This window comes from Aureobasidium subglaciale (assembly GCF_000721755.1).
Source record: "Aureobasidium subglaciale EXF-2481 unplaced genomic scaffold scaffold_30, whole genome shotgun sequence".
NCBI lineage: Eukaryota > Fungi > Ascomycota > Dothideomycetes > Dothideales > Saccotheciaceae > Aureobasidium > Aureobasidium subglaciale.
In genome coordinates, this window is record NW_013566965.1 from 72241 (window position 1) to 95249 (window position 23009).

Sequence of the window (23009 nt, forward strand, 5' to 3'; positions counted from 1 at the left end):
AATCAGCAGACTTCTATCATAATGGATCTCGATAACAAGCCAAAGGCATTCCAAGACATCTCTGCCGTCGAGGGTAGTATTGATGGCGCCCTCGGCGAATCAACACATATCGACTCGAAAGCGCAAAAGAAACTCTTGCTCAAGTTGGATCTCTACCTCGCGCCGATTATCACACTCATCTTTCTTTGTGCTTATCTGGATCGTTCCAATATCGGTAATGCTCAAGCTGCTGGTATGGGTAAGGATCTGGGTCTGATCGGAAATCAGTATGGAAGTTAGTATACATAGCGACAATCTCCATAGGCTTTACTAACTAACTCACAGACGCTGTAACATTGTTCTACGTCTTCTACGTCGCTGGCGAGATCCCGTCGACAATCCTGATGAAGAAGTTACGACCCAACAGGATGATACCAGCACTGGTGTTCTGCTGGTCAGTAGTCCTGATCGGCACAGGTTTCATGCACAACGCTCAGCAGTTATACGCTTCACGACTCTTGCTCGGACTTTTCGAATCGGCCATGTTCCCTTGCCTCGCCCTTTACTTGAGCACCTTCTATATGCCACAGGAACAGGCATTGAGAATCTCCTATCTTTTCGTAAGTGCCGCTCTAAGTGGTGCTTTCGGTGGTCTCTTCGCTTTCGCCCTACTCAAGATGGATGGCGTCCAAGGTCTTGAAGGATGGAGATGGCTTTTCATCGTGGAAGGCTGCCTCAGCGTGCTTGTTGCATTCGTTGTTTATTTCCTTCTTCCCAATGATTTCGAGACAGCCAGATTCCTTTCCGCCGAGGACAAGGAGCTAATGCGTGCGCGAATGGCCATGAACGCCAGGTACAACGGAGCTCCTGAATTTGACTGGAAGGAGGTCCGGAAGGCTTTCCGCGATCCCAAGCTCTACATCTCTTGCTGGTGTCAGTTCATGGCCGACATTTGTTCATTTGGCTTGAGCACTTTCATGCCTACCATCATCCGCGGTTTTGGCTACGGCACTGTAGAGACACAGCTTCTCACTGTGCCAGTCTACATCTGGGCTTCAATTGCGTACATGCTTGTCTCGTGGAGTTCGGACAGATTTCAGAAGAGAGCTTTCTTCATGGTTCCCGGTGCTCTGCTGACAGCAGTCGGGTATGCAGTCCAGCTTGGAGTCCCTCAAGCGCAGCGAGGAGCTTTGTATTTCTCCATCTTCCTCATCGCACCCGGCATCTACATCATTGTTGGTTTGAACGCAGCATGGTTGCTGAACAGTCATGCCGGCTACCACAAGCGTGCCACTGCAGTAGGAACCAACCAAGCCTTCGGAAACAGCGCAGGTGTTGTTGTCGGCCAGATTTTTGCGAAACGGGTCAATGGAAAGTACGTGACTGGGTTGAGTGTCTCCTTAGGAGCGGTCCTTCTGGCGCTACTGGGTCATGTGGCGTTGTGGGCATACATGAGACATCAGAACAAGAAGAGAGATGCCATGAGCGAGAAGGAGCGAAAGCGTTTAATCAGTGCTGGAAAGGATGGCGACTATCATCCTGATTACAGATACGCGCTGTAGATAACCTTGTAATAGTTTGGTCTGCTGCTCATCGTTTCGTCATATTGCCTACTTCCTTGAATTGTGACCTCCCGGTGTGCAGAATACAGTGACCCCCTCTCTCCTCAATGATCGGATTAGAGCAACAACGAGCTGTAGAAAGACACAGTCATGTTGCATATCGGCGAATCTAGCGCAGAGAGTCGATGACGCGAAGTGTCTCGATGACATGGCTCCAGGTCGAAAAAGTACAGTGCCCTGAGGCAGCTACATGTGTGACAGTAATTTCGTACACGGGGAGCAAGCTACGTCAACAATGAGGTCACACGAGATCGAATGTAGATGGTCGCGTAAATCGAGAGTGAGATGGCTGCTTAGGAGTCTGATCGCGTCACGCGCGTGTGCCGTGTTCTAGCCAATCAAAGCGCTTGATCTAATCTGGTTGGAAGGCACAGTCGCCGCCGGGACCACCCTGATCGTCATCTCACGATGCCAGCGACGGCGATATCAGAGCGAACATTGGCGATCAGAGCATCTGAAGTCTTAGAACTAGGTAGTTGTATAATCATGTGCTGTAAAGCTTCATCTTTCTGTCCAAATTCGTGATAATTTGTGGTCAGGCCGGGACTGTAGATTCATCAGGCAGAACATGGCACTGGAGACACGAGTCCCGACGCACCCCATTTGAAACATCATACCAGTGCTTCAAAATCACGTGTTTGTATGACCAGAGACATGACCGAGATAGCATCCGAAGAAGCTCCTAACGGTTACACGAAAACGTACTCTGTTGCGTCTTGCTTGTGATATACAGGTGTTGCAACACCGTGAGCGTGAACCGCACAGCAGTTGTGCTTCGGACCTTAAACTGCCAAACTGAGGTTGGCCGATCTCGCGCTAAAACAGCCGCGCGCGTCCCAAGAATGTACCAGGCTCCTGATCATGATCACAAACGTGACCACACCATCATCGCCAGAGTCATCGCTTCTGTCAACGAGCACTCGTGTTAGACTACCACTCGACCATGCGCGGGTACCATGGTTACGATGTGCATCACTCGCTCGCACTCGCTGCGGCGAACACTACCCTTCGCTCTACGCAGTGACCGCGAGTCCAAGATCTTCGCGTCTCCTGCGTAGCTCCGCGAGTCGAGATGATTATTCGCTTCGACGCTGGCTCATGCCGCTTGTCGTATCCGCACACCTTTCGAAGATGCGCTCGTACGTACGTTATCGTACCCAAGACTATCATCATGGTTTCTGCTAGGGATGAGGGTATTGTCGCATTGCCATCCTCTCAGGCACAGTATTTACTTCATGAGCTCATACTGACAGAGTCTTCATTGTTTTCATTGTTGGATGATGGCGGACGGGAGTCAATCACCTAGTTGGCGGAAGCGAGCAGCAGAACACTGACCGTCGAGCCTGCCAGCTCGCGCTCTGGTAACCAACGGAGTCTGGTACACTCAGTCGGTACCGGCATCAGACCGAAGGAACCGAGACCTTTGCAAACCACGTCTCTTCATACTGGCGACTCACCAGTAAACGATGCGACATTGCCTAGAGCAAAGCGAAAGGCAAGGCAGAAAATCGCTGGCTATCACACCTGATTTGCTACAGAGTGCCAGACCGGCTCTGTGTCTTCCACAGCAGAAACACCGCGTGAATTGTGAACAGCACCTATCACTGCCACGTACAGGATAGCTTTGCGGAGTATGTTCCCGTCCGCCTCTTTCTACGCGCCACGCATCTATATAAACGTTTGCTGTTATCGTACGTGGACAAAAGTACTGACTTCACGTCTGGAAGGGACTCCTCGAAGAACACTGGAATTCTTAGCAGCGTATCCGCTTGTTAGAATCGTTTCTTAAGACTACTCGCAAAGTGCTCGGAAACTTGGAAAATACGATTGCCAGAACACAGATGGACATGATATCATTTAGGAGTCTTAGAGACCTGAGCTGCATAACGTTTTATTACCATCCAACTCTACGCCTCGGACAGCTTCAGCCCACGCAATGTAGGGATATCTACAGCCGAGTCGAGTCGTCTGGCTATCTTCGGCTGTGGAAGATCAATTGAAGCATCATCTTGTACAGTCACGACCAAGTCCTTCACAGCTTGTCCCAACTCTTGCAGCATCTTGCCGTGTCGGGGAATGGTGTGGCCGCCGGCACTGTCAAAGAAGATGGCCATGTTATCATCGAAGAGATTGTACAGCGCAAGTGCGCCGTCCTTGTAAGGATCTGCGAATGTCAGTCGACAGTATAGACACCGAGCGGCTGGGTTGACTTACCATTAGCACCGACGACATGCAGAGAGTGTACTTCAAGCAGATCGTCTATCTCGTCCGACAAGGCAGGCAAGCTCTCGCCTGTAAGTGCGGGCCATCCCATGAAAAAAACCGCGGCCTTGATTCTTGGAACGTATCCTTCGTTTCGCATTCTCTCCTGCTCATCATAGATGAGTGTCGCTGCGGCAGATGCACCTTCACTGTAGCCTACGATTCCGCAGATCTCAGGGTCGGCGTCGAGCTCTTCATAGAGTTGTGCCAGACAATCTTCCCTAGCTCCGACGTATCCAATCCTTGCATCTCCGGCAGGCATGAGTGCACGAAGGGCATCCTCTGGAGTGTCCGCTTCTGGAAACACTCGGATTCCCTCCATGGCTGATGCTTCGGCTTCACCTCTGTCTCTCAAGAAGCGGAAGTGTGGTCCTGGGCCAAAATATGACTCGAAGCCTATAAGGTCGTTAGATCCTGTCTACGAAAGCGACAAGGTAAGCTTACCAGGGGGCGGTGTCACTGGCACTCGGCCCTGGATGAATTTGAATGAGGCTGTCCCATCAGCCTCAACGAGGTCAGCCATCGGACCCAGCTGGACTCGTGCAGCCTATTGCAGTGTCAGAGATGTACAAAACTCTCCATCAAGATATAAAACCCACGGTAATGTTGCCATAGGCTCCGTGTAAGCATAAGAACTTCATTTCTGCTATTGCTGATGATTGTGTAGCAGATGGGAGGTAGAATGATAAATCGATCTCACCAGAAATGGTCGAAAGAACTACACAATATGTCCGGCGACTTGTGCTTAATCAACCTCCAGACTATACCCTACTGGGAACGCTCAGACTTGCTCCTTCCGGCCGTTATCCATTGAGAAGGATGAGACACATGGATGATTAGCAAGAGCTCCACTTTCGAAGATACTGACTGAACATGGTTGGGAAAGGTAGATAACAAAAATTACTCAGGGTAGTGTCTATCAATGATGTCTCGTCAAAGCATGCTCATTGCCAGTTGATCTCCACTCTACGTACGTACTCAGTATATCGCCATCCATATAGGCGATAGTTGAAGTTAAAATTGCACAATGGCATACCCCGCCGATTGGTTGAAGATGTGGGTAGATCCGACAGCCGTGCGAGCACTGTTCCCAAAGTGGTCTGTCTCATAGAGCCGCCGTTTCTCCGGTTGTCGACTCATCTTTCCTGATCTCCGCGCGTTGTCGACCCTGAACACTTGCTCCCACATGTCAAAGCTTTCTTTCTCGATAGTCACCAGCGATCAGCATCCCTTGGCTGGTGATCTGCAGAGCGGCGATGCATGTTCGTGTAGCTATCTGCTAAACAAAAGCTTACAGGCCCTTCCAGCCTAAATCCGCGGTCGCGACACATGTTGCCATGCTTCGTTGGATTCGTCCCTGATTCCGACATGTCTCTAGCTACCGTCGAAGAAACCCCACTCGGCCGAAAGAATCAGACATACCAGTGCGCAGCTGGTATAGTCACAACTGCCTTGTTCTGTTACTAAATAGCTCCGTATCAACGTTGAAGTTACTGCATGGAGCGCAAGATAGAGCCCTATTGGTCCATTACTAGCCTTCCCTTGTGTCCGTATCTGGCGAAAGGATTGAGGAGCCAATCAACATAAACGACAATTCGTCTTCGAGTCAGTCTCTAATGGCAGTTGATCGATAGCAGAAATGACCTTGGTGGATCATACATACACTAGGGAGGTCTCAACATGAACGGCCGTATCGTGGCCTGCAAGAAGAGACCCTTGCACATCTCTTCCGTCTGTCAACGCTCCATCGCATGGGAAGTCCCTCACCGAAGATTAAATGTGCTCCACTGCGAGCTTACAAGGACAGAGGTTGTCCAGATATGATAAAGAGTCGACAATCCCAGCTCTCCTGGTGAATCTCTCATATTCATATCACAGCCTCCACTCTTTCATACAGCTTCACAAATAGTTCTTAACATTTTCTACACAACATGGCATCATCCACCGTCACACCTGTTGCTATCATCGGATATGCATGCCGATTGCCTGGAGACGTATCATCTCCAGAAGACCTCTGGGAGTTGTGCTCACGAGGACGTACGGGCTGGGGACCTACCCCTTCTACACGCTACTCCAAAGATGCATACTACCATCCAGCACCTGGAAAGCATGGCTGTACTAATACAGAGGGAGGTTACTTCCTTCAAGAAGATCCCGCTAAATTTGATGCCCCTTTCTTCAACATGACAGTCCAAGAAGCTACCGCACTTGACCCTCAACAACGCCTGCTCCTTGAGTGCACTTTCGAAGCTTTCGAGAGTGCTGGCATGACCAAAGAAGGGGTTGCTGGTAAAGATATCGGTGTCTTTGCTGGTGGCTCCTTCGCAGACTACGAAGTCAACAACACTAGAGACATTGATACCGCTCCAACATATCAAGCAACTGGCTGTGCACCTGCTATGCAGTCCAATCGTCTCTCATACTACTTTGATCTTCGAGGTCCCAGTATGACCATCGACACAGCATGCTCATCCTCTCTAGTGGCACTACACAGCGCCATGCAGAGTCTGCGTAGTGGAGAGTCTTCCTCTGCTGTGGTCGCTGCAGCTCACCTCAATTTAACGCCAGACTTCTTTGTGACGATGTCAAACACACAGTATGTTGTCTGCACCAATGCTTCGTGATCAAACTAACAATGCATAGGTTGCTAAACGATGCTGGTAAGACATTCGCCTTTGATCATCGAGCAATCTCTGGATTTGCGCGTGGTGAAGGTGCAGGTTCAATTATTTTGAAGCCACTTGACGCTGCCATTCGTGACGGCGACATTATCCGTGCCGTCATCCACGGGTCAGGTTGCAACCAGGATGGAAAAACAAACGGAATCACGGTCCCCAACGGCACTGCTCAATCAGACTTAATCACACAGGTGTATGCGAAGGCAGGACTTGATCCTGCCGAGTGCGGTTTCAGCGAATGTCACGGTACCGGCACCAAGGTCGGCGATCCTATCGAAGTTGCTGGCATACACGAAGCACTAGGTGCTGGTCGTAGTCCCAGAAATCCACTTTTTATCGGCTCAGTGAAGAGTAATGTCGGCCATCTTGAGGGTGCCAGCGGTATCGTTGCGGTCATCAAAGCTGCCATGATGCTGGAAAAGGGTATGCTCTTGCCTAACGCGAACTTCGAGAAGCCGAATCCCAGCATTCCGCTTGATCAGTACAATATGAAGGTACGCAACGCTTGATCGCCATTGTGTTCACGATCGACACAAACACGATCACCTTACTAACGATGTCCAGGTCCCGACCGCTACCAGACCATGGCCACGAGGCAAGAAATATGTCTCGGTATCCAATTATGGCTTTGGTGGAGCTAACGCTCATGTTGTCTTGGGTGCCGCGCCCAAAGGGCTCAAAACCACCATGGCCACAGTCGCCTCTTTGGATGAGGCACCACAGGACCCACTGTGCAAGTTGTTCGTTTTGTCTGCACATGACTCTGCAGCATTGCAGAAAAAGATCACCGACCTTGGCATCTTCCTTGAGCAGCGACCAGAAGTCTTCGAGAAACTACTTGCAGGCAACGTAGCCTACACTCTCGGTGAGAGACGTTCTCACTTGCCCTGCCGACTTGCTATTCCGGCAACTTCTTCGGATGATTTGGGTCATGGCCTTGCAACAGCGAAGGTTCCCACTTTCAGAGCTCGCAATGAACCTACTCTGGGCTTCGTATTTACCGGGCAGGGTGCCCAATGGGCTGCCATGGGCGCTGAGCTGGCTCGCGACTATCCCATCTTTGCAACTGCACTGGATGCAGCTGACAATACCCTGAAGGCTGTCGGAGCAGACTTCTCTCTGAAGGAAGAGATGGCGAAGCCCGCTGATTCATCCCTCATCAATGCTGCTCACATCAGTCAGCCTGCCTGTACAGCTTTGCAGATTGCTCTCACTATGCTTCTCAGCTCATGGGGTGTACACCCGTCCGCTGTAGTCGGCCATTCATCAGGCGAGATTGGCTGTGCATTCGCTGCTGGCATCATTGGTCTTGAGGATGCGATGAAGATCGCTTACTACAGAGGTCAATGCATGCTTAGTCTCAAGAAAAAGTCTGCAGGCAGGCCACAAGGTACAATGATGGCTGTCGGCGCCAGCGTTGAAAATGTACGGCCCTATCTTGAGAATGTCACCAAGGGCTATGTCACTGTCGCCTGCATCAACAGTCCTTCTTCAGTCACTCTGTCTGGTGATATCGAGGCTGTTGAGGAGCTTCAGCCTATCCTGACAGAGAAGAGTATCTTCAATAGACAGCTCAAGGTTGGAGTCGCGTATCACTCCGCACATCTCGAGCCGGTTGCCGACGAGTACCTTGACTTGATTAAGAATATTCAGCCAGCCACTACGGCTACTGCCACTTTCTACTCATCTTTGCTTGGACGAGTTGCCGAGCCCTCTGAACTCACTCCTGACTACTGGGTTCAGAATCTGACCTCGCCTGTCAGATTCTCTGATGCTCTTAGTGCTATGGCAAAGGAGACCGGGTCTAAGGTCATCGATCACCTGGTCGAGCTCGGCCCTCACTCGGCTCTTCAAGGTCCCATCAGAGATACATTAGCCACCATCGATGCTGCAAAGGGCAAGATGCAGTATGTCTCTGTTCTTGCAAGAAACCAGAACGCTTGCGAAACTGCTCTGCGAATGGCAGGTGCTCTCTACATGAAAGGTCTACCATTGACATTCGGCGAGATCAACTTCCCTCGCACTAAGAGTATCAATCAGAAGCTCATTACAGACCTTCCGAGATATCCTTTCAACCACGAGACCAGATATTGGCACGAGTCTAGGCTCGCTCAGAAGCATTGCTTCAAGCAGGGTACACGCAATGATATCCTGGGATCATTGGCTGATTGGTCTAACGACCTTGAGCCTACGTGGAGGAACATCGTTCGCTTGGATGATTTGCCATTCCTCCGTGGCCACAAGATGCAGTCCATGCCTGTCTTCCCTATGGCAGGCTACATAGGTATGGCTCTTGAGGCTGCTGCCAGACGTGCGGAGGCTCGTGGTGTCCAATTCGATCGCTTCGACATTCGCGAGTTCATTGTAAGCAGCGCATTGGTTCTTAATGAGGACACTGACGTTGAGATGACCATCACTCTCAAGCCGTACAGTGAAGGACTTCGTGGTGCAGCTTCTGACCTGTGGGATGATTTCAAGATTTGCTCTTGGGACGCGAAGCGTGGTTGGCTCCAGCACTGCCATGGTCTTGTCGGAGTCCGAAGCTCCCCAGCTGTCAACTCTGTTGATGCGCATAAAGCACAGAGTGCCACAAAAGCGTTCGAGACTCGCAAGGCTGCCATCGTTGAAGCATCCACAGATACTGTTGATGTTAAGGATATGTACGAGACACTTACTGCTATCGGTGCTGAGTACGGACCAGTCTTCACCGGTCTTGAACCTTGCAAAGCTAGCGACTCTACCGCTCATGCTGAGCTCATTGTCCCGGACACCAAGTCGTTGATGCCCAAAGGGTATGAGACCGATCTCATTGTACATCCCGCGCTTCTTGATCAGATCATCCAGATCGTCTGGCCCATATTTGGTGCTGGTCGTCAAGGGCTGGACACTCTCTATATGCCTACATTCGTCAAGAATTTCAGCATCTCTCGCAATTTCTCTACCAAGCTCGGCAGCAAACTTGAGGTGTATGGCTCAGGTGCACCTAACAAAGGGGCTCCCGAGCCTACAAAGTTCGGCTTCTTTGTGGTAGATCCTGCTAACGCCAATGAGTCACTAGTTCAATTCGAAGGCCTGACAATGACTCCTCTTCGCGAATCGAGCAGCAACTCTGGACCTCAGGCCCGCGAGCTTTGCTACAAGATTGATTGGAAAGTTGTGTCAGACGAAGAGAGTGAGCTGGAGAGGTCCACATCTGATGTGTCTGATACTCCAATCAAGGCCGACTCTCTCGTCAGCACCCCGTTCAACAGGGATGAAGCTGTCTGTGTTGTTTACAACGAGTCCAACGAGAAGGCTTTGGCAACTGAAATCGCCGACACTATCTGGAAGACATCTGGTACCCAAGCTGAAGTTTTGACCCTCTCGAAGGTCGCAGCAGCCGACAAACGAGTCATCTTTGTGTCTACCGCAGAGAACATTCTGAGTCAGATTAATCCTGTTGTGTTCGAATCTCTGCGTCAGATGTTGCTCTCCGCTCGCAAAGTCCTCTGGGTGTACAAAGAAGGTCCCAATGACATTGATGTAGAGGGCAGCATGGTCGTCGGTTTCACTCGTGCCATCCGCTCAGAGACTTCTGCCAACATCATTACCCTGGGAATGCAGGAGGCTACTGACAAGACCGCTATTGAGCATGTCTTCAACGTCCTCACAAAGACCGGACCAGACTCGACATCGAATTTCAAGGACGACAAGGAGTTCATCATGAAGGGCGAGGATCTGTTGGTACCTAAGGTGGTCGACGACGAGGAACTGAACGTACGACTTCACCAGGAGTCGCAAGAATCGGTCGTGTATCAGCAACCATTCGCTCAATCTGACCGTCGACTGAAGATGGTCATTGCAACACTCGGCTCTCTCGACTCATTCTACTTCGTAGATGACGAGCCCAAGCCACTTGGCGAGAACGAGGTTGAGATTGAAGTCAAGGCTACCGGTATGAACTTCAAAGATGTCGTTGTCTCCATGGGACAACTCAACCAGCCTTACATCGGGGTCGAATGTGCAGGTATCATCGCGGCTGTCGGTAAGAATGTGACGGATGTCAAGATCGGACAATCTGTCATGGCCATGACAGAGGGTGCATACAGTACATATGCTCGCTGTCTATCGACCAGTGTGGCACCTCTGCCGGAGAAGATGGACTTCACTGCTGCTTCCACCATTCCTGTCGTCTTCTGCACTGCTTACTATGGCCTCTTCGATCTTGGGCGTCTCACCGAGGGCGAGAGCGTTCTCATCCATGCTGCTGCTGGTGGTGTCGGTCAAGCTGCCATCATGTTGGCCCAGACTTGTGGAGCTGAGATCTTCGCCACTGTCGGAAGTCTCGACAAGAAACAGCACATCATGAAGGAGTATGGTATTCCTGAAGACCACATCTTCTACAGTCGTGACACTTCCTTCGGCCCCGCCATCCGCGAGGTCACTGGTGGACAAGGTGTCGATGTTGTGCTCAACTCCCTTGGAGGTGACTTCTTGCGTGAGAGTTGGGACTGCTTGGCTCCTTTCGGTCGCTTCATCGAGATCGGCAAGGCTGATATCACCAAGAACAGCAGATTGGAGATGGCTCAATTCGAGTACAACGTTTCGTTCGCGTCCGTTGACTTAACCAAGGTGGCTGCCTTCCGTCCCAAGCTCATGAAGAGACTCTTGAATGATGTGGAGAAGCTCATGAGCAGCGGAAGTATCAAGCCAGTTGGTCCGATCACAAGCTACGGTATCAATGACGTTGAAGCTGCTTTCCGTAGTCTCCAGAGCGGCAAGAGCATGGGCAAGCTGGTCATCACTCCTCAGCCCGGAGATCTTGTTCAAGCCATCTCACCCAAGAAGACAGCAAGCTTGTTCAAGGAAGACGCTTCATATCTCATTATCGGAGGTACAGGTGGTCTTGGTTGCAGCATCGCCAGATGGATGGCATCTCGTGGTGCCAAACGTATCTGCTTATCATCAAGAAGAGCAAACATCACACCCAGACTGGAAGAGCTCATTGGCGATCTTGCCAAAGCAGGAACGAAGGTGACTGTTCGCGCCTGCGATGTTGCCAATGCCGACTCGGTCCAAGCTCTTACTTCTGAGCTTGCGAAAGAAGGACCAATCCGCGGCGTCATCCAGGGTGCTATGGTGCTCAAGGATATTCTGTATGAACAGATGACGACTGATGACTTCAATGCAGTCGTCAATCCCAAGGTCGCTGGTACTCTCAATTTGCACAACAGCCTTGGCACGTCAGAGCTCGACTTCTTCATTGCTTTGTCTTCTGTTGCTGGTATTGTTGGTAACCGTGGGCAAGCCGCGTACGCAGCCGCCAACGTCTTCTTGGACACTTTCATGGCCCACCGCAATGCAAAGGGGTTGCCTGGCACATCTCTTGACCTTACTGCGGTTTCGGACGTCGGTTACCTAGCCGACAATAGCGAAAGGGCGGCTGATGTCTTGCGCAACCTTGGTGGCGAGACGATTGAGGAGAGCGAGATTCTTGGTTTGCTCACTGCTGCTGTTACAGGCAAAATTACTGCAAGCAACAACCATGTCATCACTGGACTCAAGATCAACCCTGGCTCGGAGCCTTTCTGGTGCCATGATGCTAAGTTTAGCAACTTGCTCGCTGCGGCGGCATCGCAGACTTCTGAGGGTGGTAGCGCCAACGTACCTTTGCCCCAAGCATTGAAGACCGCTAGTGACAAAGAGAGGGCACTGGAACTCCTGTACGCTGCTCTTGTGACAAAGTTAGCAGCTGTCTTGATGTTGTCAGTCGAGGAGATGGAGCCTTCCGCCGCGGTCGCATCGTACAGTTTAGACTCACTTGCGGCCATTGAGGTTCGCAACTGGATTGCAAGAGAGGCAGATGCAAATGTCCAGGTCCTGGAGTTGCTTACCAGCCCCAGTTTGATGGAGCTTGCAAAGTTGATATTGAAGAAGAGTAAATTGGTTGCTTTTGAGTAGTGTGGTAATTAGAAACTGCAGGAGTTTTGGTTTCATAGTGTGCCGGCGTTAGTAGTGTTTGCTTTTCGCTATCTTCTCATATCCATATGTCATCTCTTCTATTTGCATGCTCTCACGCTTCACGCAGTGACCAACTCTGGCGCGCCGACTCTCCTCGCCTCCTCGTTCAAGGCCTCAATCTCCGCTTCTACATATGGTATGCCAGACTCTCTTCTTTCTGCCTCCATGAGTTGCTCGATCTCGCCAGGGAAGTAGATTCTGTCTACACCTGCCATCTTCTCCGAACCGACCACCCGATTGTACAGATACTCCATTCTCTGCTTGAAGTCGTCAGAGCTGAGGAATAGGTCAGGCTTCAGAGCGATAAGGAAGTGTCCTACGTCCGCAGGCTTCGAAGGATCATAAGGATTAGTGACATGCCCGGCAAATGCTGACCCAGACAGAACTCCCGAGAACACGTCCATCATGATGGACAGAGCCGATCCTTTCGGCCCACCCATGGGCAGCATGACACCCTCGAGTGCAGCAGCCGGATCGTCGGTTCTGTTTCCGTCCTTGTCTAACGCCCAATCTCTTGGGATCTTCTCTCCTCTCCTCTTAGCTTTATAGATCTTCCCTCTAGCAGCCACCGAAGGCGCCATGTCTAGGATAAAATCGTGCTCAGAGCTAGGGGCTCCGCAAGCAATCGGAGAAACGCCCATCAGTTTTTCCTTTCCACCCCAAACAGGCAAAGCAGGTGACGAATTCGTGAAGACCAGACTCATCATTCCAGCATCGAGGGCTTGCTGGACCAACCAAGCACTCATGCCGAAATGATTACTATGCTTCACACTGACCATTCCGATGCCGTACACTTCCGCCATTTCAATTGCTCTTTGCATGCCCAATCTCGCAGCAACAAATCCAAAAGCATTTTTTCCGTCGACTTGAGCGACCACAGGAGTTTTGTTCTCGATGGTGGGTTGAGCGGTAGGATCCAGGACGCCTTGGCGGATGCGGGCGAGGTAGGAAGGGATACGATTTACACCGTGAGTATCAACGCCTCGAAGATCGGCGGCGACAAGACATGAAGCGATCGTCGCAGCGTCCTGTGCAGATACATTGTTGGCTTGTAGAACGGCCTTGACGTAGGTGTGGGCGTTGTTATGAGAAACCAAGATTTTGGGGGCCCCTTCCGATTCAGCCATGGTGAGTTCGTCAAACGTAGATACAAATGTAGTTTACTGCAGGAGTAGGTAAAGGTATACGTCAAGATCTGAATGAATCAGATAATTCGGTGAGAGTTCTGGTGGTGGAGGATGACAGCCAATTTAATGGACACCTCGCGCAGTAAATTGGTGGCTCCTCTCGGCTCAGCCGCCCCGCTCAGCTTGTTTGCTCTACGGAATATCCGGGCGAGCCGTCATTCATATTTTTCTACATGGGTAAATTGGGGAAGTATGTCCCTCTACAGAACAGTCTCATTTCCCAATAGATGACCAATCACTCGGTCTCTATCGTACCATGATACAAGTACCCAATACAACGTTGACAGAACCCGTCTCCGTGACATCGCATGTGATGATCTTGCAAAATTTACAGTACCTTAGGCCAGAAACCCCTTGCAAAACTCGAGTGCTGAGGCGAGCTCACGACGTTGTTTCACCTCAGCTCAACTATGTCTATCCACAGGGTTGTCACACGTACTAGAATGACATAGGAGCCAGCCCATCAAAGAGATCCTGGAGAAATGTGTCTGTGTTCATGTCCCCCATCCAAAATCCTGCGCTCGGGTCCGATGCGGTATCCAAATTCGATAGGGAAAGATCGAGTCCTGGCGTCCAGTTGCGACTGTATTGTTGCATCAAAGCTTCGAGCTCAGCAGTGTTTGTATGTGCTGTCGCGTTGAACGGAGCGTTGGATTCAGAATTATTCACGCCGCCTGATATAGTGTCGAGATGCGGGTCTGTGTCACCGCCACTCCGGTTTCTACGATCCATGATCCAACTGATAGTTCTATGTGACAACTCGTCCAAGATGTCACGGCTCCTCTTTGCTCCTGGCCAGTGTTCGCCTGTAGCACTGAGAATATTCGACGCCGCGCGTAGGTCAGATACGAGCTCATCTATTCTTGCTTCCTGGGTGACGGCCGGACAGGTCCAGATACAAAAGAATACTGTGACAGTACTCATCATGATAGAATGATATGAAGTCCAGCTGAAGGCCAATAAGTTGTCGACGTAGAGTTCGTGGTAGAGTCTGACGGCAGCCATAGCACTCTTGTAGCAGCCTTTCAAACATTCCGAGTCAGGATGTGGTATTCCCGGACTTGGCCGCAGGAGAAGGGTCTTCAAGACGTGGTAACGGATGTCACAAAGCTTGGCCACATAGTCCCTGGGACCAGGCGTCTGTGGTATGTGAGTTGCCCACTGATCGAGACGACTTGCCATATCTCTTTGCCATGTCTGCATGCAGCGAATCGCTGGGTAAGCATAGGTCGGCGTATCACGAGAGATGCTGTGGAGGATGTATTTCATCTCCGAGTTGAGCTTGGCTAGCTTGAACATGTGTATCGCATAGCTCATATGGCTAGGAGGCCCTCCAGATGATCTTTGTACCATGCTCGTCGAAGACAAGTCTGTATCACTAACATCCGCTGGAAGCTATATATGACCGCAGTCAGCCCATTGTAACTTAAAGATTGGGAAGAACTTACTCTCAGATCGCATGCTTCATCTCGAAGTCCGATTGGTCGACCCATCATGGTACACAGCGATCTATCCAAGCTGTAAACAACCCAGAATAGTCGCGTTCTCATCTCTTGCTTGAGTGGCGGTATAGACATAGAAGATGTGATGTCTCTCTGCAGACCAAGATCCACTACCATAGCGATGCATTGATAATTGAGATACCATATGTTCAATTTCGTCGTTGGACTATGCATACCCCAGACATACAGTAGCAAAAGGCATTGTAAGCCTCTAGTTGAGCTCTCAAGTGGAGCCTCTTCGAAGAACGACATAGCCTTGGCATACCAACCTTCGCTTGGCAGCACGGCTCTGTCGCGACGTGAGAGCATGATGGATGAGAGTGCGAGTACCATATAGACTTGGAAAGCGGCGACCGGATCGGGGTCGGTAGAGGCGTACATGTCGTCTACCAGATCAAAGTGGGATGGTTCGTGTAGGAACGGCAGGTGCTGATGAATTGTTTTGAAATAACTCATGGTCAGTTCTCTCGTCAAGTTCTTGCTTGATGGGAGCGGTGTTTGGACACCGCGAAGGAGTCTCTCGGCCAAGGAACTGTCTTGTTGCAAAGTCATATTTCCCCTGCCAAGACGAAGGGAGGATGTGTTCTTCGTCGATGCACTGGCCGTACAAATTAGCTGCGTGAAGAAGTGACCACTTGAAGGCCCAATGTAACGCGGGTCATCTCCGTTGGGAAGCGACACGAGGCCTATCTGGTGGGCTATGCTTGAATCCGCGTTATTCGAGGTGCCCCGACGTGCTTCTATACTACGTGTTCCTGCCTCGTGTGCAGCCATAGATGTGTCTTGCGGAACATCTTGATTGTCGAGCTCGATGTCAAGTTCATGGTGGTCATCAGCGATGTGAGAGAATGCATCGTTGGGGACGGATATTGAGGTGTCTTGCACGGCAGAGCCCCCGGTATCAGGCTCGTGCGACAAATCTACATCAGGGCACCTGTCCTTGACGATGGTCTCGAGCCAGCTCACCCGGTGTTCGAGATGCTGTATGTAGTGCCTGATTTACTTGTTCAGCTGCACATACATAAGCACGATATATATGCCTGACTTACGCTCTTGTCTGATGATCAACGAGGCTGCCATCCTGGTATTCGCATGCCTTACCGGATTTTTCACACGAAGTACATTTCGGTAATGCTGCGTCGCACTATCATAGATAGTCAGTATGGGAACACATAGGCACCGATGACATATTTACGCGTATCTTGCGCTGTTGACAGCGAAGACAGGCTGTACGTATACGCTGAGACCTCCGAGACTGTCGACGCATGGCTCTGTCGCCTGTGGTGGCTTGAGAGCTCATGTTGTGATGTCAAGATTGGAAGCCTCGGAATCTCCGCATCTTCGATGTGTTCCATTCACACAAACGTCGGCGGGGTTAAATCGAAGCATGATGACCACATAACACCAGTAAAATCATCTGTGATGTTTCCAAGGTGAGACACGACTCAAATTCTCATATGTTTTCCTTGCAATGATATTGGTAGAGCTGCGAGCGGAAAGACCACAGTTTCGTTTGGTTTGTCGCTGCAGCCGAAAGTGCAACTCAGCCGGTCTTTCTACATGTGGGTTCCATCAAATCCCTCACAACACAACTGACGTACGTGATTTGAGCTCCAATCTCTTTGATTGTGAGTCATGCTTCCATTCTGCTCGTCCAGATCGTTACTTTGTTATCGCTGCGGCTAGAGGTAGAAAACCAAGCAGGTGTTCATCCGATTCATCAACCTCAAAGTCATATCTTATCAAGTCCTCCTTGTAGGGGAACATATATGTGCTCGTAACACTTCACACTAAGTGTCAGACATATTCAGCAAGTATCCTGTGGTTACGACTTACTAGTGATGCTCGCTAGATTTCTGATATTCCTCAAGCGCAGCTCGGTTCTCGTGAAAGCTCAACAACGCGAATTGGAAACCTTTGCTCCGCTCGATCGGATCTGTTATCGATGCTCCGCCTACCACAAGTCGTTGCTCCTTGACACATGGTAACGACTTGAGCTTCTTGAGCTCTGTCACAAACTTCTCCTTGTGCTCGTTTGTCACTTCGGCACGGAATTTGAACAGGACTGTTCAAGATTAGTGGGTTGAAAACAAGTATCGGAAGTCACGTACCGATGTGTACGATGGTCATTTTGCTTCTTGCTTTGCTCTGAGAAATGTGGGTTGACTTCCAAGACTGCAAGCGCGAGATAGATATACCGATACCTACCGGAGATTCCTTTGCAACGGATTATCCGTGAAGACGCTCCGAACGGCTCTGGAACCTTGTCGGAAGTCACCGAATCAACGACACTGCTGCAATACCTACACCGGACTGATTCTCCGGGTCGGTTGAAGAGTTCCGAAAGCACAACATGACCAGCTGCTGATATATACACAACTGAAACACATACGTTGCTCTTGACATCCGTCCATAATCTCGTTTGCCACCGACAATCTGCTTCAAGGAGGACAGTTTCACTGAGCTCATGGAGTTTCAGTACGAAGAAAACCAGTTCTCGGTCAGATAGTCATCGAAGTCCATTCATTATCATTTCCCATCTCTATATACAATCATCTCTCTTTTTTTCCCCAACTTTTTGAACCACCCTAATTAACCATAGTTGAAGGGGTTTCTGCAAAGAGGACAAGTACTTGCGTTACTCGTCTTGAACCACTTGAACAGACAAGAACTGTGGAACAGATTCTTGCAAGTGCTGCAACGCTTGCTCGGCAGCTGTCTATCACCAGAGATAATACTGTAGCAGATAGCACACTCTGACTGTCCTTTGAGTGCGCCAGTGACGTTGCGGCGCCAGGTCGTCAATCCATCGATGAGATTTCCATTACTGAATTGAATGACACCTTGGCAGTTGCGCAGCCAAGATTGCCACTTACGCTCGTCGGCAGCAACACGGTTGAGGCCCTCAACCCTGGCGCTGGCCAGGGGGTAAGTCTCGGGCAGACGAATGACGATAGACATAGTCTGCTCGTCAACGAGGTACGAGAATTGTACCTCGCGACTACGTGGTGAGACCTTGACACTCCAGCCTTCGTACTCAGGATCTGTCTTGACAGCATCTGCCCACTGCTGAACAGAGTCCAAAGTTGCAGAGACGATGAGTGGAGCGATGTATTTTGCTGTCCAGCTCTCTACTGCCAAACCAGTCTGTCGCGACTTGATGGCCAAGAATTGTCCCTTTGTAAGCGAGGGCACGTGCATGAGGGCTTGGTAGTACAAGTGAGCCAACAACCAGTGCATACGCTTGTCTGCGCTCAGACCCTCGAAATCGCCTTGTTGATCGAGATAGTCATAGCGGCGAATGTCATACTTCGACACGTCGATAGGACGGCCGCGTACATGACCCAAGAGTTCCCAGGTCAGCTCCAGCAGATGACCAAGGTACTCACCTTCGCGGAGAGCCTCGACATAATCAGACTTGACCTGGTAACTCGAGTTGACAAAGTGATCGAAGACGAGTTGCCAACCGTAAAGGTATGCTTGCAACTCTTGAGGGATACCTGTTCGGAAAGATGCATCTGCCAAACTGTCCAAGGTGGGTGGCGCAAGTAGCAGTGACAACAGCTCCTCAGGCAACTTCGCTGCTTTCTTTTCAAGCGCTGCGTCGAACGAGACTTTCTCCTGTGCTGCGGGAATAACACGATGTAGAATATCGAATGCCGTCTTCTGCAAGGCCTCCGAAGGAGTGTAGAGAAGAGGATATAACTCTGCTTCGTCCTCGACCTGGCCAGTCGACCATTGAGCAACCTCAATGCCCAAAGCTTGAAAAAGCATCTTTAGGGGCTCATGGTGCTCATCAGACTGACCTTGACCTTGTCTAACAAGGTTCATCAGCCCCATATAGGCCACCTCAGAGCTATCCTTCCAGGCGTCAACAAGATCGTCGTTAGGCTCTTCGCCCGACTTGAGACTACGGAGAGTAGAGGAGAGTTGAAGAGAGGTGTAGACCAAAGCCATGCGACTCTCGTCAGCAATCTCATCACGAACGAAGCCTAGCTCCCATGTGTAAGTCATGAATGCCAGAACCTGTGACCAGTGCTCGCCGTAGATGTCGCTGACACCAGGGAGAACAGAGAGCAACGTTTTACATGTCTCAACCTTGATAGGTGTGACTATCTCATCATTGTCGAGCCAGGGCAAGATGTGCTTCATCAAGAAGATGAGACGCTGTTTCGCAACAACACTGTCAGCTTGCTTGCTAGCAGAAAACAAAGCATTGAGCATGACGAGTTGAGTAATTGCTTTTTCTGGGTTGTGAAGGGCGTCCAAGCCAGTGAGATCGGCAACCAGCTCGTTAGTCTGTCTGTCGAGTTTCTTGCTATCAGACAAAGCTTCCTTCAAACCGTTGGCGCAAGCTGTGAAGGGAACGACTTCCTTGGCCTTGTAAAGCTGCACCGTCTTGTCTTCGTATTCTTGAATTTTGGCGTGACCGCCACCATGAATAGACTCAAGGTCACTGAGTGCATGACTTAATGCTTGAGCGTGGTAGAATGCTGATGTACTGCTGCCCTTGGACTTCTCGAAAAAGTCGTCAACAATTGTACCGACGAAGGCATATGATGCGTCAGAGGCGTCCTCGTATTGTTGGAAGCAATCTCCAATGAGCTTGTTGGCTTCATTGATGAACTCGACAATCTCAGCCTCGGTCTCGGGGTTCGATGAAGCCAAGCCATTTTGAGCTTTAAGAGAAACACTCTCGGTGAGCAGGATATGGGTCAGATAGAAGAGCCGAAACAGTTCTGTCTGCGTCGAGGGCTCTAATGCCTGAAGCAGAGCTCTGGAGGAGTAGATTCTCGAGGTGTACATGGCGAAGCGCAAAGCTTGTGATAGGCCATCGGCGTCTCTCGAGATCTTAGAGACATCGGATCTAGATTCAGGGTCTACGAGGTATGTTGCTCCTCCCAAAACACTGGTAATGGCAAGAGCGATTGGAGGTGCGGTTCCGATGAAAGGCGCGATGGCGGCGTTCCAGGCCGCCAGATCGGGCAGAGCTTGCTTGGCAACTTCTTGCTTCTTCTGATCAACGTCGCCATCCTTGACGAGACTAGCAGCCATGTCAAGAACTTGCGGCATTGGCAGTGAGCTCGACGACACGTCCCTCAGACTTTGGTGGACGACATCAAAAAGAATTGTTTGAGAACCAGACTTATCGGCCTCTGTGACAATACCCTTGCTGATGCTAGAAGCTTTGGCTGCCAGACTTTCGTCGGTAGACTCTTCCAATAACAAAAGGTTAGGCAAAAGCTGTGATCCGCTGGGCTTCTTGATGTGCTCTTTGACGAGAGTCTTGTTGCTTTTAGTGATCTCTTGTAGACCGTCCAGAGCAGAGTTCGCCTTGCCGAATATCGACAGCGAAGTCGTGAGATCGGCCAGCATACTATCAACAGTCTCAGTAGAAGCCACACTGGGTGTGCCCTTGATAATACTGGAGATGAAGCTCCATTGCGCCCCCGTATCTAAGCTAGACTTGAATTGGCGTTGTAAGAAGGCCTGAATTTCACCGTTCTGAGCAGCAAGCTCTGCAGCGGGCTTAACTCTCGGTGAGGCGAGCAAGTCACGGAAAGCATTGAGCTTCTCGTCAGAATCCTGGCTGTTGCCGAGAGCTGTTGCAGCCTTGTTCCATGCCTCTCCGAATCTAGAATCAGTCTGGAAGTGATAGAGCAAAGAGACGAGTTGTTTCTGGGAAGGGGACGACAGTAACCCAGGCAGGTCTTGTACAACAAAAGTTGCAACGATGTCTTGTGTTTCCCGGTCTTCTTCAAGCAGAGTTTTGCAATGGTTCTGTAGCTCATCAATCGCTGCAGCGGCGCCATACGGCTTTCCATTGCGATTTCTGAGCGCTTCGAGAGACGCATTGACAACATCCTTTGCAGATTGAGAGAAGATGGTTCGTAGGGCTTCCGAAAGCTGGTACTCGTCACGAAGGAGCTCTGACTGGAGGAGCGCCCATCTTTCTGCAGCAGAAGCAACATGTGCCTGCGACTTCTCAAAGTCTTTGGCTTGTTCCGGAAGCGATGTTCGGATGTCCTCGACCAAGAGAGCAGCATACTCGGGCCACTTTTTCTCCAACACGGATGGCAAGCGCTTGCAGAATGCAGCCTTTGAGACGTTCCAAGCAGGCTTAGCACCTGAGATCTGCCAGTTTGCAGTGCTAGGTGATGGTCGTAGGTACTGCTCGATGGCTGGTATGGCCATCTTACTCAACAAAGTTTCATGCTCGTCGTCAGACAAGGATGCAGTATTCTGGACCAGATCCAGGACTTTGAAATAGGTGAACCAAGCTGCGGATGCATTGAAGCGATCGTCTTTTTGACAGACACCGTCATGTACTGCCGTCAACAGTTCCTCAGCTTCTGAGTATTTTTGGGGCAAGATCTCAGCGGGCAGTTTGCTAAACAGGAGCCAAGCATTGGTCCAGAAATCAGCGGGTCCAGCCTGGGAGCCGCGCTTAATGCAGCCTCTCAATCTTGTGCCTGCAGGCTTCTTGGATGTGTAGCTTGTGGTCCAGGCTCGCGGAAGAGCATCCGTAAGTTCTACCAGCGCCAGCATGAAGTCATAAGAGGATCCAGTCTGGTCGTGGGGAAGGGCCTTTGAGATATAAGCTTCGCTAATGGTCGAGAGGTTTGCCTCGACCGCGGCCTTCTGCTTGGCCAGACAAGTGCGCAAGAAGCGATGGATGAACCTCCTGACGACGACATCTTCCTTGTAAGAGGCCAAGTTCCAGATGTTGCTCTGACCGATGATTCCCTCATATGTTTCCTGTTGCTTGGCAACCTCTTCTGGCGCGAGATCTGTGAGAAGATTTGAGATGACGGCAATGCTCGTGGCGACGACTCGTGAGTAGGTGGCTTGGGCATCGGCGGGACTGACGCTTCGTTCGTCACTCAAAGTTTGGATGGTCTCGTTCAGAAGGGCGTCTCTGCAATGTTCGAGGATCGGCTGTTGGAATGCCTTGCTGAGGTTCTGCAGTTTCTCAGGAGAGTTGAAGACCAGCTTCAGCGCGTCCTGAGCAGCTCTTGATGCAGCGCGGTCACTGTCTTGCGCACCAGCCAGCCATGGTCCGGCTATTCTGGACATGTGTTTCACCATTCTCTTTCCGCTCTTGGTTGCGATATGGCCAAGGACATTGTGTGCTAGTTGACGCACGCGACGGGCACTGTCTATCGAAAGACGCGGATACAGTTTGACCTGTGCAGCACGGTCAGTAGGCAGACTTCACTTCTACGCAGCAGAGAGACGTACCCATGCTTCCAAAACTGGCTCCTCGATCTGTTGCCCGGGCGCAGAGACATAGGCTAGGAGTTCCTCAAGAGCCTTTGCCTTTGTTGTGCTGTCCTTCTTGGTCAAGTTCTTGAATGCGACTCCTACATTGGGGTCCGAGATGTTTGAGAGATCCGGAGGCTCGCCAATCCAGGATAGCGGCGATGAAGATACACCAAAACCCCCACCAAAGCCGCTGCCTCCAAAGGAGCGCGCGCTGCTTGCTTGAGGCCTGAATGCCTTCTTCATGTCGCCTCGAGACTGACAGTCCAAACTGCGGCGATGAGATTAGAATGTAGGAGCAAGTGATATCACGAGGAACTAGAAAAGTAGTAAAAGTACACGGCAAGACTATGAGTCGTAGTTGCTTCTGCCACCAAAAGTTCGCGACTCACTGACGCAGAAGTCTCTCGAGCAATCATCCATCTACGTCACTCACGTTTAGCCTACCGGCCCGTGCTTCGCGCTGGGACTAGCTCCTTTCAGCCAGCCCTTCGTTCATCTGTTTGGTCAGCCATA

General features: G+C 50.6%; 6 protein-coding genes across 6 annotated transcripts; 2 read left to right on the plus strand and 4 right to left on the minus strand.

The window, feature by feature from the left end:
- Positions 1-21: 21 nt before the first annotated feature.
- On the plus strand, positions 22-1541 carry AUEXF2481DRAFT_69979 (uncharacterized protein; the record flags this gene model as incomplete). Its single annotated transcript, XM_013484409.1, has 2 exons — positions 22-274; positions 325-1541. The coding sequence occupies 2 exons, from the start codon at positions 22-24 to the stop codon at positions 1539-1541; spliced, it is 1470 nt and encodes a 489-aa protein (XP_013339863.1).
- Positions 1542-3508: 1967 nt separating this feature from the next.
- On the minus strand, positions 3509-4504 carry AUEXF2481DRAFT_8596 (uncharacterized protein; the record flags this gene model as incomplete). The annotated part of the gene is made up of 4 exons (XM_013484351.1): positions 3509-3765; positions 3816-4259; positions 4308-4410; positions 4463-4504. 4 exons carry the CDS (start codon positions 4502-4504, stop codon positions 3509-3511), a joined length of 846 nt encoding a protein of 281 aa, XP_013339805.1.
- A 1290-nt stretch (positions 4505-5794) lies between these two features.
- On the plus strand, positions 5795-12481 carry AUEXF2481DRAFT_69934 (uncharacterized protein; the record flags this gene model as incomplete). Its single annotated transcript, XM_013484404.1, has 3 exons — positions 5795-6459; positions 6507-7035; positions 7106-12481. The coding sequence occupies 3 exons, from the start codon at positions 5795-5797 to the stop codon at positions 12479-12481; spliced, it is 6570 nt and encodes a 2189-aa protein (XP_013339858.1).
- Positions 12482-12600: 119 nt separating this feature from the next.
- AUEXF2481DRAFT_69967 (uncharacterized protein) lies at positions 12601-13668 on the minus strand (the record flags this gene model as incomplete). The annotated part of the gene is made up of 1 exon (XM_013484408.1): positions 12601-13668. One exon carries the CDS (start codon positions 13666-13668, stop codon positions 12601-12603), a length of 1068 nt encoding a protein of 355 aa, XP_013339862.1.
- A 498-nt stretch (positions 13669-14166) lies between these two features.
- AUEXF2481DRAFT_74650 (uncharacterized protein) lies at positions 14167-17452 on the minus strand (the record flags this gene model as incomplete). The annotated part of the gene is made up of 7 exons (XM_013484412.1): positions 17342-17452; positions 17067-17295; positions 16933-17013; positions 16446-16470; positions 16280-16374; positions 15177-16224; positions 14167-15123 (listed from the first exon to the last, which is right to left on the minus strand). Exons 1-7 carry the CDS (start codon positions 17358-17360, stop codon positions 14167-14169), a joined length of 2454 nt encoding a protein of 817 aa, XP_013339866.1. The 5' UTR covers positions 17361-17452.
- A 138-nt stretch (positions 17453-17590) lies between these two features.
- AUEXF2481DRAFT_44158 (uncharacterized protein) lies at positions 17591-22858 on the minus strand. The gene is made up of 2 exons (XM_013484391.1): positions 22473-22858; positions 17591-22418 (listed from the first exon to the last, which is right to left on the minus strand). Exons 1-2 carry the CDS (start codon positions 22737-22739, stop codon positions 17823-17825), a joined length of 4863 nt encoding a protein of 1620 aa, XP_013339845.1. The 5' UTR covers positions 22740-22858; the 3' UTR covers positions 17591-17822.
- Between the last annotated feature and the right edge of the window lie 151 nt (positions 22859-23009).